Consider the following 14,563-nt stretch of genomic DNA (forward strand, 5'->3'; position numbering starts at 1 on the left):
AGTTGCACCTACATGTTTCTAACTTGGTACAGAGCCTTGCTGAGATGACTTGAAGCTGTTTGCTTTCTTCAATAAGCAGATTAAAATGACCTGACAGCCACGTTTCTTAAAGTTGGGGTCAATTTTATTAGCTTTGTGTAGAACAGCAGCCTCTGTAACTCTGAATAAAGCTGCGTCCACACAGGAAGTGATTCGCAGTGATGCTGTGACGAGAGACCGTAAAAGTCGATGAGATCTGACAAAAGTAAAACTGCTTAGAAACCTTTCTCAACTTTGATGCAAGCAATTGAAGTGACTACTAAGTGCAAAATACTGGTGACTAACATACAGTGGGGTGTCAAACATGAGGCCTCTGAGCCAGTTCAGCAAAGACTCCAAAGATCCTCCCCTGTGGCCATTCATAATACACCAAAGTAATGAAATATTTAAAAAAAACTTAAAAAAAACATTTAAGTCAACAGTAAAGAAAAAAAATTAAGTGAACAAAAACTTTGTCCAGAATGTACTAAAATTATAAAACTGAGCTACCAACTATTCACATTTCTTACAGTTTAAGCCCAAAGAGTTGTGCTGACAGATCTTTGTCATGTAGAAAAACTTATTTTATTAACATATGAGGCATTAAGTGTGGAGTTCCTCTGATCCAGTTGTCTTCTGATCACAGTATTTGGCCCACGATGTACAATGGCAGACATCCGTTCATTAGAGGGTTATCTAGGAATTACCTGCGTAACCCTTGTTCTCTGAAACCTGTTCCATTATGTAATGTGTCGTTCCAGTCTGGGCCAAACGGCAACCAGAATATTTGCATTAACAATCTTAAAGGAAACACATGAGAAAAGGCTGAGGAAGTCAAATCAGTTTGTCTCAAAATGAGCCTCTTGGGTTCATAATCCATGTACACTGGAAATAAGGCACTGAGTCTGTGCTACCTACAATAACAGAGATCATTGCTATTTCAGGCCATTTGGTAAAAGAAGGCTTAAAACTTAAAAATCTATTCTTACAATCCTGATTATTTTCTGTTGATGAAAGCCAACAGGAAAGAGGAGTCTTAATTTAAACTGTTGTGTCTGCACTGCATACTCAGCCAAACGCAATCAAAGGTGAGGCGTTGCTCTTCCCCTCAGTTTTTCTTACTGCGCTGACACTTTAACCTGTTTGTCTGCACGACTCCAGGATCCTGCCAACACTAAATGAAAATGTTGAACCAATCAGAGATTAATGTCCCTCAGCCCACAGTGTGCAAAAATATAATTTAAAAAATCACAATGAGCAGGACAAGACACAGTTAATATCAGCTAAGATTGTAATTACTATGAAGTTAAGTAATAAAGTGCATTAATTTCCAGCTGTAGGTCTGCTTTGAAGGTTCTCCCCTTGGTTATCTGGCACTTCAGGTCCTGTTGCTCAGACTGTCTTAACTCAGACGGCTGAGAATGAAATGTTCTGCAGAGTAAGACTGATGCTAACTGAAGTATTCAGTGTTTTGTTCATTGAGCTTTAAACCAGCCATGGTGGCCTCTGTGCTACATAAATATCACATAAAATTACTTGTATGGAAAAAATTTAAAGTCTCTTCCTGTCAGTCAAGATTCAGAGCTGATCGGGACCACTGTGGTGGTAGCCTTTTCAAACTCGTGCCTGATTGGTGGTTGGTCTTCGCTGATGTCTGACCAGAAGTCTGGGTTGTCTCGATACCATTTCACTGTAAAAACAAGAAACGCATGAATCACTAACACACCATACAGGAAGGGAATGTGTGTGTGTGACTGTACCTGTCTGTCTGATGCCTTCAGTCCAGGACACCTCAGCTCTCCAGCCCAGCTGCTGCAGCTTCTCACACTTGATGGGGTAACGCAGGTCGACCCGCGGCCTGGAGAGCAGAGGTCAAAGGTTAAAAGTGGACAAGAGTGTGCTTTTCAAAAGACGGAGATTGAGTCTAAAGCCGAAGTAGAAGGCTTTGGCTACTTCCTGGAATTCTCCCCTGCTTTTGCCAGCTCGTTCTCTACTTACCTGTCAGGCACAAACTCAAGCCAATCATTTACTTCAGATTCGGGCACTTTCTTGACCTAAACAGAACCAACACACACACCTTTTAGTATTCATGTAATTCGCTTACTTCCTAAAAGCTCCTGCTAAATGTTTGAATAAACAGTTCCTAAACCCACCATCCTAACAAGTTCCCTCGCCAGCTGCATGATGGGAATCTCACAGCTTGTCCCCACATTGTAGATTTCTCCCACAATCCCTTTCTCCAGAAGCAACAGGAAGGCGTTTATGGCATCACTGACAAACAGGAAGTGGCGGGATTTTGGAAGGGTTCCCTGGATAGTGCTGCCGCAGAGCAAACACACAGAAACGGGTTTAATTGGATAAGCACTTCTGTTACTGTGAAACACAGACCGGAACGACAGCGCTCGTTAACACAAACCCACCATTTCTTGTCCATCTGTAAGAGGGTGAGGAACCTTGGAATGACCTGAAAGATCAAGATGACAATTTATATTAAAAGCTTGGTGGCAAAGAAGAAGATATGTTTAACTCTTTAAAACCAGTTAAATCTTTAGAAGGAACTGAAAGTGAAAGTCTGATTTTGCATTTTCTGTCTGTGCATTCAGTTGTAGTCAAATGTAAACACACAGCTGATTGCAGCATTTTTAAACCTGCAGGGTGAATTTTGTCTCCCCCTTGTGGCAATGAGAGTAATTACAACAACCTTAAAACAAATCTTTAAAATATGTATCACTGTAGATTAATCTTGCACAGATGACATCAGTGTGACCTGATGTTGCTTTACATACATAAAAATAGTTCTACATACAGCTGTGCAGATATCTTATATACAGCCTAAAATCAATGAGAGTAATTACAATAACCTTAAAACAAATCTTTAAAATGTGTATCACTGTAGATCAGGGGTGAGCAACTCCAGGCCCCGAGGGCCGGGGTCCTGCAGGTTTTAGATCTCACCTTGGGTCAACACACCTGAATCACATGATTAGTTCGTTACCAGGCCTCTGGAGAACTTCAGGACATGTTGGTCGTGTCCAAATTCATGGGCTGCTTCCTCCTGAGGCCGCATTTGTAGACCGATTACGTCACAGCGACGCGCCGAAGGCTGTCCAAATTCATAGGCTCCTCCGAATGCAGCCGACAAATGCGTCCTCCTTTTCCCCGAATTTGAAGGATGGGTCGGGTGTGTCCTTCTTGGCCCACCATATCCCAGAATTCATAGCGCGGCCCAGCCAAGCTCCAGTTTCCGGCAATGGCGGCCGCTACTAAGTTTTAAAATTACTCTTATTAATCTTTCTGGGCCACAAAATAAACTTTAAACATATTTTCAGGCGAGAATGTGGGTTAGCTCGTTGATAATTAGAAATGAACACAAAAAACGGAGAAAGATTTCGGGTCCATTTTCGATTTTCGTGCCGTGGCGCTGACAACCGGAAATACTCTGAATTAAGGGCGGGAGTAGATCGAGAAGGCTAGACCGTCCAATTCCATAGCCGTTTACTTCCGGCCTACCTGACCTCCTGAGGACCCGGCCCACATAGACCGCGAAGGCCGGGTCCTCAGGAGGATGCAGCCCATGAATTTGGACACGACCGTTGAGGAGCTAATTTAGTCATTTAAATCAGCTGTGTTTGATCAAGGACACATCTAAAACCTGCAGGACACCGGCCCTCGAGGCCTGGAGTTGCCCACCCTTGCTGTAGATTAATCTTGCACAGACGACATCAGTGTGACCTGATGTTGTTTAACATACATGAAAATAGTTCTACATACAGCCTCAAATCTTAAACTGTACAAACGGAGCATATTTCTGCAAAATTAGCCACTAAATGTAAAATGGGCGTGCTTAGTCATGATACTGGACCTTCTCCGTGTACTGCCTGGGCCCGTAGATGTTGTTGCTCCTGGTAATGATGATGGGAAACTGGTAACAGAGCAGTATTCAAATGACAAAGATTAAAAAAGTCATTTATTTAAAATTAAAGGGACAGTTCACCTCAAATCATATTAACCACTGGCCTCTAGTGCCATGTATCCATGTAGATTATTTTGATGAGAGTTGCCCAGTTTTGAAGTTCTCTTTCTTACAAGAATACAAGGCCAACTAGTCTGCAACAACAGGGGACTTGACTTATAGTTGCCAGCTGGTTGCATTCTAGTCATATTCCTGTAAAACTGGAAGGTTGTGGAGCGCCCACATCATTTTGCAGTTACATCGCTTTCCTGCAGCAACGACATCACTATTTATGGAAGGATTTCTCATCAAATCGATAAGTCTCTAGCTGGCCTCTGAATATAAGGACTTAATGTGAATTTCTATGTATGTAGACAGCGAAAGTTAACTGCTTCATGATCACTGATAGCAGGCTGACTCGATCTTATTGATGTTTTATTGCCATCTAAATGCACCAAAGTATCTTTAAAGATGGCATCTGACTACAATCAGTGGCCAAGCAACTATTTCAAAGGCAACAAGCTCCAAAGTTCATGTCATATGGTCACAATAATAACGCTGTTTTCACTACTGTGATTGTTAAACTGAGTAACTAACGTCCAAGCCAAAACTGACAAATCAAAAACTAATATCTAAAGTCATTTATTTGGTTTGGAAGCTACTGGCCTATCTGTATGGGTTTACCTTGTACTGGTCCCAGTACGATCTGACCAGATACTCTGCAGCAGCTTTAGTAGCAGCGTACGGATTGGAGGGCCTCACTGGGCTGCTCTCATCAAACACCTGTAGGGGACAAACATCAGCGACACTGCATGATCCATAAACAAAAGCACGAACCAACAACCCCAATCTATCCACTGGCCTCATGCAGACTGGCTCCGTACACCTCATCGGTGCTGATGTAGATGAAGCGCTGTGGCTGGTGTCGGGCCTGATGGGCCGCTCCCAGCAGAACTCTGGTCCCTTCAACGTTGACCTGCTGGAAAGTGGACGGGGATTCAAAGGAAGCCTCTGACAGCACAGAGAGGAAGGAGAGAGGAAAAGAACTTTAACACAAGAGCTGAAACTGCAAAAGCTCCTGTTCATAAAAACTGCCCGAACAAGCTGCTGCTCACCGACGTGAGTTTTGGCTGCCAGGTGAAAGATGACGTCGATGTTTTTGGAACTGAAGATGTGGTTCAGCAGCCGCGGGTTACACACATCCCCCTGTTGAAGAAGAGTCCAAATGAGTAACTGTGCACCCGGCACAGTTAAAGCTCAACTGATGATAAATCCTTCAAATTACACCTTATTTTAAACATAATAATACATGTAATTATACAAAAGTATTAAATTACACATCTGGTGTCAGTCTGGTTATTCTGGACCTGATGTGTTTATTTATCAGCGCTCACCCTGATAAAGATGTAGTTCGCTCTGTTTTCAACGCTCTTCAGACTCCTGGGGCTGCAGCAGTAATCCAACTGGAAGAGATCAGACAGTGAGACGTGCCACAGTGCACACAGCAGACACTAGCTGCAGCTTTGCACGTCACAAAGACAACAAACCCACAGTGATATATTTGGAAACGGAGTGAAGGAGGAAAAGAAAATTAAGACTTACATTATCCAGGTTGATAATTCTCCATTCCGGGTGTCTGTGGACCAGCGAGCACACCAGATGGGAGCCGCTGTAGGAGCAGAGAAATTTGAGACAGTTCATTTACGCCCCACTGGGCAGAGACTCCATCAGCCCACACATGCCTGTGCCGTTTATGTCAAGAAGACGACATGAGCTGACCACTTTGCATTGCCTATATGTAAACACTACAGAAATCACATCCCACAAACAGAGATCCTTCATTTGTTAGTGAGATAAAACCATAATAATGAAATGAAACCTGATTTGTGAACTGAGCATTCCCAAATTTTACATTTTTCTTATAATAAAAGGGAAAACTTTGCTTGTTCCTCCATTTGCTGTTAATAAACCTGTCTCTGTGTGTTTTTTATGTCTAATATCTTTGCTTATATTGGTAAAGAGGCTCTATTAAACAGGATTTACTAAGGGGTTATATTTAACACAAAGAAATCACCTGTTATTGTACCTACATTATAAATAATCCAGTCAATTTCAGTCACTTCCAATATCTTGAAAGAACTCTGATTTTAAATTTGCTGCAATTTCTGCTGCCCACTTGGTCACATCTGTTTTGAAAAAGACATTTTTAATGCCAATAAGACTTTTTACCAGGATAAATAAAGGCCAAAAACTGGTTCCAGCTTCTGTGTTGTCACAGGAAGTTCTTTCTTGACAGATTACAGCCAAAACAAGAAATTTACAAGTGTTCTAACTGAGTGCTAACTACACATTAACACTCATCTGAGCATTTGGCTCCATGTGTTTGTGGGCTCAATTCTCAGTCTGCCATAATATTTTGAAATATACCCCAGGACTGAAACCACTACTCCAAGACTTGTGAACAGTTACTCAACCTGTAGAGACACCGGGATGATTTATAAGATAAGCCAGAGTAATGTTAGTTCGTTTGTTTGTTTGTTTGTTTGTTTTTTTTACAATAAATACTTTTTCACTAATAAGATTGTGCTTATTTCTTAGTAAATAACTGCTATTGCTAACAGATGTTCCTTTATTGTTTACCTCTGTTTCACCTGTGCAGAGGTTTTCCTTACAGGTCCTAGTCTTGATAACTAAAAGAGGAACCACGGTCAGGTCTGTTTATCAAGCTAAATGCTAAGTTCGTAATGTTATTTCAGCTGATATGAAATACGAACGCACATGAATCCAGAGCCTCCAGTCACCAGAACAGTCCTGTTGAAGTCCATTTCCCGGTCTTCCAGCAGCTGTTACCTCACAACATGTACTCCTACAGGTATAATAAAAACATATTTTCCGACATCAAGCCTGGAAGCTAGCTATCCTAACGGAAACAGCAGAGCTTTATTTCCTTCCATAACAGTAGCCGGATTGTGCGACAGTCACCGGCTGCTTCACGGCAGTGTTGACACGTTGAAAGTGGGCGGGTCATTAATAGTGTGTGTACTAGTTTCTACTCTCTGATTGGTTGTCCTATATGATGCAGTGAAGTTAGCGCGATGTGATTGCGTGAATCCCGAATCAATCAAACTGTCAATGTAGACCTGTCGGCAAGCGAAAACCAGTCAAGTCCTCTTAAATAAACACATATCATCCGGTGTTGCTTTTCAAAATAAAGGTCATATCGAGTATTTTAACCTCTAACACGTGTGTGCTGCGTTTAGTTATGTACCAAACTTAAATATAATATTATTTCAGGTGTGTCTTCATGTGAATGCGTTTTGTGTCATTCCGCGCGCGTTTATTATCCATTATTTCCAAGCTTAGCTTTTATTTGAGAGCAAGAACATCCAACTTCCGGTCACAGCTTGGCGAACTTTTGGGGGTCTTGACGCAGCTGGTTCACTTCTGGCTTCGTGGCTCATTGAATCGATGAGGCATCCTATATTTGTCTATAACGCTAAACTGCACTAGCGGGAAAATGTCGTACTTATTAGCCACACTTGCGGCTGTTTTGCTGCTCACTTCGGAGGCTTCCGGGAAAACTGTTACGGGACTTTTTAAGAGCGAAGCGGCGAGACAGCAGAAGGGCCAGTTCATCACTAAATTCATGTACCAAGGTAACGTTGACGGTGCTGATGTGCTTGCTGCTGGCGTGTCATTCCAGCTCTGACAGCGGGCTTAGCTTCTTTTCACGCCACCTTAATGATTAACGTGGGGTAATAACGAGCTGACGGCTCAGTTTATTGCCCGTGTTTGCTTTCCTTTTTTTATTTGCTAACGGCTCTCACTGAGCCGCTCAAAAATGGGTGTAACTAACGTGTCGTGCGAGTATCTGATAACGTGTGCACTGATTATTAGCAGTTCTGGCAGCATTCAGCCGGCGCTTTATCTTTACCTTTGCTGCTTAATGTCAAATTACTGTTTGTCTTAAGCGTCTGTATTTTATTTTATAGCATTTTTATTCGGGCTGACCTCTAACAAGTATTCCGGAAACTTGCTTCCGGACACTTTTAGGTATTTTTACAGGTCTTATAGGAATCCAACTTCTTTCCGACCCATAAATGAGCTGATTGCACCCTGAGTGTGGACAGAGGCTGGCTACACATGTCACATGGCATAGTGGGGGGTGTTTTCTGCAAGACTTTTTGCTTTAAAAAGGTCTGAAGCTACCAGATGTCAGCTAATCTCACTTGTTTCAGGAGATTAACCCTGTGTGAAGCACAAGGGCCTATTGGTAGAAACCATGCTGGCAAACTAGGGGCCCATCATTCGGCCTCAGAGATCCAAAGGCCACTGAAAGCTACAATCTCTTTGTTCTCCAGCTTATATATTTGAAAATGAATGTTTTATATATTAAAGTCTAATCAGTTGAGTACATTATTGAATTACTAGTTAGCCGTTTGGTCTGTAAAATTTCACGAACATGCTATGTGAGTGTTAAATGTTACATCTGAGAAGCTGCTGCAACCATGGTGCCTTGTCTTCGTTTAGCTGGCAACGGTCTGCTGGTGTGCCGGGTGGACAGCTCAACGCTGGCTAAAGAGAGAGAGTCCAGACTGCTGCTGTATCAGGATATGGACTCGGAGCTGGACAACCTCAGCTGCTCCGAGAGGCTCGCCAAAGCCGACGTGACCAGTAAGAAACCAGCAATCGCTGATACAATTCTGGATTCTCCTGCCATGCCGCCATATTGATTTATGTCTCCACTTTCCTTCCCCCACCCCTACCCACCCACAGTTACACTCAGTCAGGAAGAGCACAACCAGACGATCCCTCGGCAGTCTTTGCCCACAGCCTGGCAGATCCTGTATGCTGACAGATACACATGTCAGGTAACACAATTATATATAATATTAATGTAATAATGCAACTAGGGCTTTAGTCAGGCAAACCTCCAGCAGTGATGCTGTTGTTGAACAAATAAGAGGACACCTCTAAAGGAGACTCTGTGCAAAGACACATGCACTCTATATTGCAGTATACAGTGAAATACAGTCCTACTCCTGCAGAAACCTATGTAGGGTCGCAAATGTTTTGGTTTGCATCACACCTACAGGTCAGTGCATGCACAGTCATGTACGCATATATACAGTCAAATACACACACAGTCATAAATCTGTCACAATAAACATTTATTGTCAGCGAGCTCATTCTAACACAAAACACAACACTGACACAGTTAAATACAATATTTAAAACTTGTTCTGGAAAAGTAGGTTGAACTATTGGTAGTAATGCTGTTATACTAGACAGTAATGCCTTCAACAGTACTGCATGATCGAGTAATAATGATAGTCATAACTATATGGATTCTGCTCATCACTAAGATTTCCGTTCTCTCCTTAGGAAAACGTATTGATTGCCGGCCACGCTGATCTTGATTTCACTGTCCTGCTGTTTAATGCCGACTCGGCTGGAAACCCTCTGGAGCATTTCAGTGCAGAGGAGGCAGGTCAGACACCCCGAATACGCCCTCCGCTGTCAGACTACAGCAGATAATGTCAGTGCATCACTAAGCTCAAGCTGGTGATGCATGCATGAGAGTATGACTGTCGGCATAAAGTCCCGAATCTAGTAAAACTAATAAAAAGTTGTAAGGGCTCTTCAGGTGCTGTCAGACCTCTACACTAAATACATGATTAATGCATTAGGACTGGACTTTATGTTTGATCCTGATGGATTGCTGATGATTTTTCCCCTCTCGCTCTCTTAGGCCTCCACAGTTTTTACTTCCTCCTGCTGCTGGCCTACTTCATCGCCTGCTGCATCTACATCCAGCCTCTGTACCAGGCTCTGAGGAAAGGAGGACCCATGCACACTGTCCTCAAAGTATTGACTACAGCGCTGGCCTTACAGGGCTGCTCTGCGCTCTGCAACTACATCCACCTGGCCAGGTAGATTCAGCAGAGCCAGAGAAAGGCAGACAATATTTATAATGTTTCTAAAGCTCACGCTACTCTTGATGGCCCACTGTTGCATATCAGTAATATTTTATGACTTAAAATGTATTTTAAGGGATATTTGTATTTATTTAGTACAGAGTTGTTAATAAAAAACTATGTGAATTAAGACAACAGTGTTTCTGTTTGTGCCTCCTGTTGTTTGCAGGTATTCCAGAGATGGAATCGGTCTTCCACTGATGGGCAGCCTGGCTGAGTGTAAGTTACCTGCAACATTATAAAGAGTCAATAAGAGAAAAACTGAACCTCTCTGATCATGTTAACCTCTCTTTTGGCTCCGATGCAGTCTGGGATATGGTGTCCCAGGTGTCCATGCTGTACATGTTATTGAGTCTGTGTATGGGCTGGACTCTGAGCCGAGGCAGGAAGCCTCAGTCCAGACCTCTGCAGTGGGAACAGTCTCCGGCCTCCACGGCTGTAGCTGTTGGTGGAGTTATCACACAGGTATGCAGAACTTGAGATGACTTCAAGTGTTTCATTTTTAAGGAAAATGTGATCCAGCACATAGAATCCCGATCAGGTAAACGTGATGTTTTCAGAATGAGGTGGGAGTTCATTTGGGGTATTTGCCATAAGACGACTGTTAAGAACCAGACTGTATTTTCAGGCGGTGCTGCTGCTGTGGGAGCAGTATTCAGAGTCGGAGAGTGAACACCACAGCTATCACGCCCAGCAGAGCGTGGCCGGTCTCCTCCTCATGGCTCTGAGAGTGGGCCTGGCCCTCCTGCTGGCCTCCATCCTCTACCAGATCATCTCCACCGAGAGGAGCACCCTAAAGAGAGACTTCTACCTCAGCTTCGCCAAGGTAAAAAAGATTTCACACTGAAACTGACATAACAGACGCCTGCAGGTTCTCGGGCGGTCATGTGGTCTTGTTCTGTGCAGGGATGCTTCCTGTGGTTCCTCTGTCATCCCATCCTCGTCCTCATGTCTGTGATCTTCAACGAGCATCAGAAGGAAAAGGTTTGAACTCCCACAAAGACAACAACAGTTTTTGCTGTTGAGGATAATTCTTTCATGTTCAATGAGTTTAAATGTTCAGTTCTCACCTTTTGTCCTCCATTGGCCACCAAGTTTACACGCTGCCTCCCACCTGTCTTCCTCCTCTGCAGGTGGTGACCATGGGGGTGATCCTCTGCCAGTCCATCTCCATGGTCATCCTCTACCAGCTCTTCCTGTCTCGCTCTCTTTACTGGGAGGTGTCCTCTCTTTCCTCAGTCTCCCTGCCCCTCACCATGTCCAGAACAAACCACAGGGCGCGCTACTGAGCATGTACACCATCACAATTGTCCTAATAATGATTATCACGAGCTAAGGGTGGATGTGCCATGATGCTGTGACGCTTCTCCTCAAAAAAGATGTGCTCAGACGCTGCAGGGACTGATTTTCTTTGCAGTTAACTGTTTCCTGGGAGAACTTCTGTAGTTACTAGGAAGCAAGTTACCAAGAAATCATTGAAAGAGAGTGAACAGAGGATGATATATGTACAACAACAGCCTACCTCTAGTTTTAAGTGATTTTTGACTGGAGCCAGCTTGAGCACTGCTGAACAAGAGGAGGAGAGAACCGGCTGTCAGGCCGATTCTTTGGTTCTCCATGACGCCAGCCAAAATACCACTGAAACAAAAGAAAAACGAGGACGGATGAAGACAGCCGGCCAGGATTGAGATTAAGGATGCATCACCTAGAGACGCAGATGTGAGGAAAGAAAAAGGAAGCGAAGATTTACTCCTCACAGGGCCGAATGTGGGGATGGCTGCCCGGGCCTCACGGACGCGGGCCAAGATTAAAATACTCGAGAGCGTTTTATTTCTGTTCTTGGATTTGATTATAAGACAAACAGAAGCATCATCGATTTACTATCAAGGAAAAAACAAAGACACCACTATTTAGGTCTGGATTGAAGAAGCCTTCGTCTCATTGAGCTTTCCCTGCTCATTAAAGCTGCAACGACTTGGATCAAAGCCACGAAGGATGGAAAAGTCTCAGTTTGTGTCTGAGGCTGGCGCTTTATATCAGATTAATTAACCCCACGAACAAAGCAAAAGCGAGGACGTGCTACTCTCTGATTGACCTACGATCTCTAGTTTCTACTTAGAAACTAAGGCCTGGTTGGCTGAGCGGCCACGAAGGCTCATTGGTTTGTTTCTGGTGCAGCTCTGTGGCACGGAGGTATTTCGAGCCACTGTTGGTTTTGGTTTAGGATCGATCGAGATGGGCAGACAGACGGATGGACCAGCGGACGTTTGAGCAGATGGATGCAGCATGTGTTCTGTAAAGCAATGGATTGTTACACTGTTAACTGAGAAGGATGCGTGAGTTTGATTGTGCAAAGCCAAAGTGAAGTCGACGAGCCAAAACATCAACATTTACACACAAACATACAGCTGCACCTTAACTTGGGTGCTGATGACTTTATGAGCTGAGAGCATGTGAGACTCTAAATCGCGTAGCTTAAGATGCGTTGCATGGCTAACCCATCATTAAAAAATCTTCAGTATAACAAAGATCAGGAGGAACTTAAGTCTACTTGGTGGCTTCAAATGAATTTCACTGTGTAAATACATTCCAACCCCACACGTCCATTCCTGTGTCATCGAGTTATTACTGTACATGAGGCTCATTAAATGAGATATTAGTGTTATATAAGAGCCAGGCAGAACTGAGCTGCACTGTCATGTAGGACAAGTCCCACGTAGCAAACTGACAGCTAATATATTTATTAATCAGCTATTTATTTCAAGATCAGCACGTTATAAAGAAGCTTTGGTTGGAGTTTCATGTTTGGTATGTTTTTGCTGATTCTTTTTTTGTCTCCTAAATCATAAATCGATTGTTTTTAATTCATTAAAAACAAATAATCTATAGTGTAGCATGAAGGTGCAGTATGTTTCCCTGGATACAGTCAATCCAGGTCCTTCTTTTAAGAGAGAAAAGCTGGGGTGAAAATATAATTGGGAGCTTTTTAAGTAGCACAGTTGAGCCAACTCCATCTAAAACAAACACAGACAGACCTCCCATTATAATTTTAAATATGTGCTATAATCCTTATTGAAAACCAGTATATACTCCTCCTTATTTATGAAGTTCTACTTGACTATGAGCCTGCGTGGGTTATTTGTTAATCCCAAAATGTGCAACCTTGTTTAAATCAGCATACAGATTGGTTTCTCCTGAAAAAGTGCACGTTCTTCTTATATCCATGCACAATTTACTGTCTGCACACAGGATGTGAGCCAGTGCATCCTGTATGCATCATATTGTCCTTCAATGACAATCTTATTTATGAGGCCACCAGTCATACTGTATACTTTAAATGCTCATCCTTCAGTTAGAGGCAAAGTGCATTTTGTTTTGTAGTGTTTACATTTCACACTTCAGTTGTCGTATATTAATTTTTTACAACCTGTGTAACTATTACACCTGTGATCATGACAACTGTAATAAAATAGATCTGAAACTAATAAGTGCTTAATGTTGTCCTTCATGCTGCAGCTTCAAGAAACGTGACAGTTACATAAGCACAGCAGCCACTGACTGTGCTTGAGGTTTGAATCATTCACACTGTAACCTTGTCCTATATTTACACTGGTTAATCTAAGTAACCCAGTTCTAGCTTTTTTCACAGCAGGCATCTGCTTGTTAATAGAAAATATGTCTACCAAAAATGACTGTTGCTATTCATTAAGCCGTAGCCTAGTTGCCACCTTTCTTTCTATGCTTGGTCATCGACATACGTGTATCTGTCACACTGCTAAAATCTTCACGTGTTGCATATTTTGAAAATTAAATCAATCAAGCAATGAGCTAAAGCTGCAGCCAGCCCTTATTTCTTTATATTTTGTTTACAAGCAGACAGACTTATCATTTTTAAAGTAGTCTTTAGCACTAGTTCTGCTGGCACTAGTTTTCATTTGGGTCATTTTTAGTCTAGTCTTTGAACCTGACTATTTTCACAGGAATATTTCTTCTTCTTTGAGGGATGAACCAGTGTAGTGTCTAATTAAATTGTATCTTTAAGCACTGGAAATCATTTGATTAGCAACAGCTTCATTATTCAGCATGAAAATGAAGTCACAGATATCATATCAGTCAAGGATTGGCCTCCCCAGAGAAGCAGTGTGGGATCATGTTGTCAGAGAACAGAACAAAAGGCAGCCAACATCCAAGGAAGAGCTTTGAATGTCCTTCAAGAATCCTGGAGAACTAGTCTTGAAGACTACTTAAAGAAATGACAAGGAAGATCAGACTGCAGTGAAGAATTAAGGTGATCATACTAAATATTGGCTTGCAAGCTTATTAGAATAGTACAAATAGAAGTGCCACCCCACAATAAACACACATAATATAAAAAACAAAAAAACAATTACCTTACAAATACATTAGTAATGTTGCATTCAACTTTAGGGGGAAAGGGGGGAAAAGACAGATAAAGACAGATTAAAAAAAAGAATTATACTAAATAATTATCACCCATTTATGTAGCAGAAATATAACTAATTTGCATATGAACAATAAATTTTGCTCAAACTAATGAGTTATCAAAGCTAACAATTTAAAACTAAAAGTATTTACCTGTTACATTTGTAATGTG

General features: G+C 42.3%; 2 protein-coding genes across 3 annotated transcripts; one reads left to right on the plus strand and one right to left on the minus strand.

Moving 5' to 3' along the window:
• Nucleotides 1–1,568: 1,568 nt before the first annotated feature.
• On the minus strand, nt 1,569–6,993 carry tgds (TDP-glucose 4,6-dehydratase). Of its 2 annotated transcripts, XM_085150887.1 has the most exons (12): nt 6,749–6,987; nt 5,573–5,639; nt 5,365–5,433; nt 5,086–5,176; nt 4,833–4,981; nt 4,655–4,753; nt 3,881–3,940; nt 2,439–2,482; nt 2,172–2,337; nt 2,017–2,072; nt 1,779–1,876; nt 1,569–1,708 (listed from the first exon to the last, which is right to left on the minus strand). In XM_085150887.1, exons 1-12 carry the CDS (start codon nt 6,793–6,795, stop codon nt 1,590–1,592), a joined length of 1,065 nt encoding a protein of 354 aa, XP_085007013.1. In that variant the 5' UTR covers nt 6,796–6,987; the 3' UTR covers nt 1,569–1,589. The 2 variants fall into 2 exon arrangements, with proteins under 2 accessions (XP_085007013.1, XP_085007012.1); XM_085150886.1 differs by having other exon boundaries at nt 1,569–1,876; nt 6,749–6,993.
• Nucleotides 6,994–7,359: 366 nt separating this feature from the next.
• Nucleotides 7,360–14,335, plus strand: gpr180 (G protein-coupled receptor 180). The gene is made up of 10 exons (XM_085150885.1): nt 7,360–7,626; nt 8,501–8,644; nt 8,747–8,841; nt 9,356–9,461; nt 9,723–9,903; nt 10,118–10,167; nt 10,256–10,413; nt 10,577–10,774; nt 10,855–10,932; nt 11,082–14,335. Exons 1-10 carry the CDS (start codon nt 7,488–7,490, stop codon nt 11,235–11,237), a joined length of 1,305 nt encoding a protein of 434 aa, XP_085007011.1. The 5' UTR covers nt 7,360–7,487; the 3' UTR covers nt 11,238–14,335.
• The last annotated feature ends 228 nt before the right edge of the window (nt 14,336–14,563 follow it).

The sequence above is a fragment of the Neolamprologus multifasciatus genome, chromosome 23 (genome assembly GCF_963576455.1).
Source record: "Neolamprologus multifasciatus chromosome 23, fNeoMul1.2, whole genome shotgun sequence".
Lineage (NCBI taxonomy): Eukaryota > Metazoa > Chordata > Actinopteri > Cichliformes > Cichlidae > Neolamprologus > Neolamprologus multifasciatus.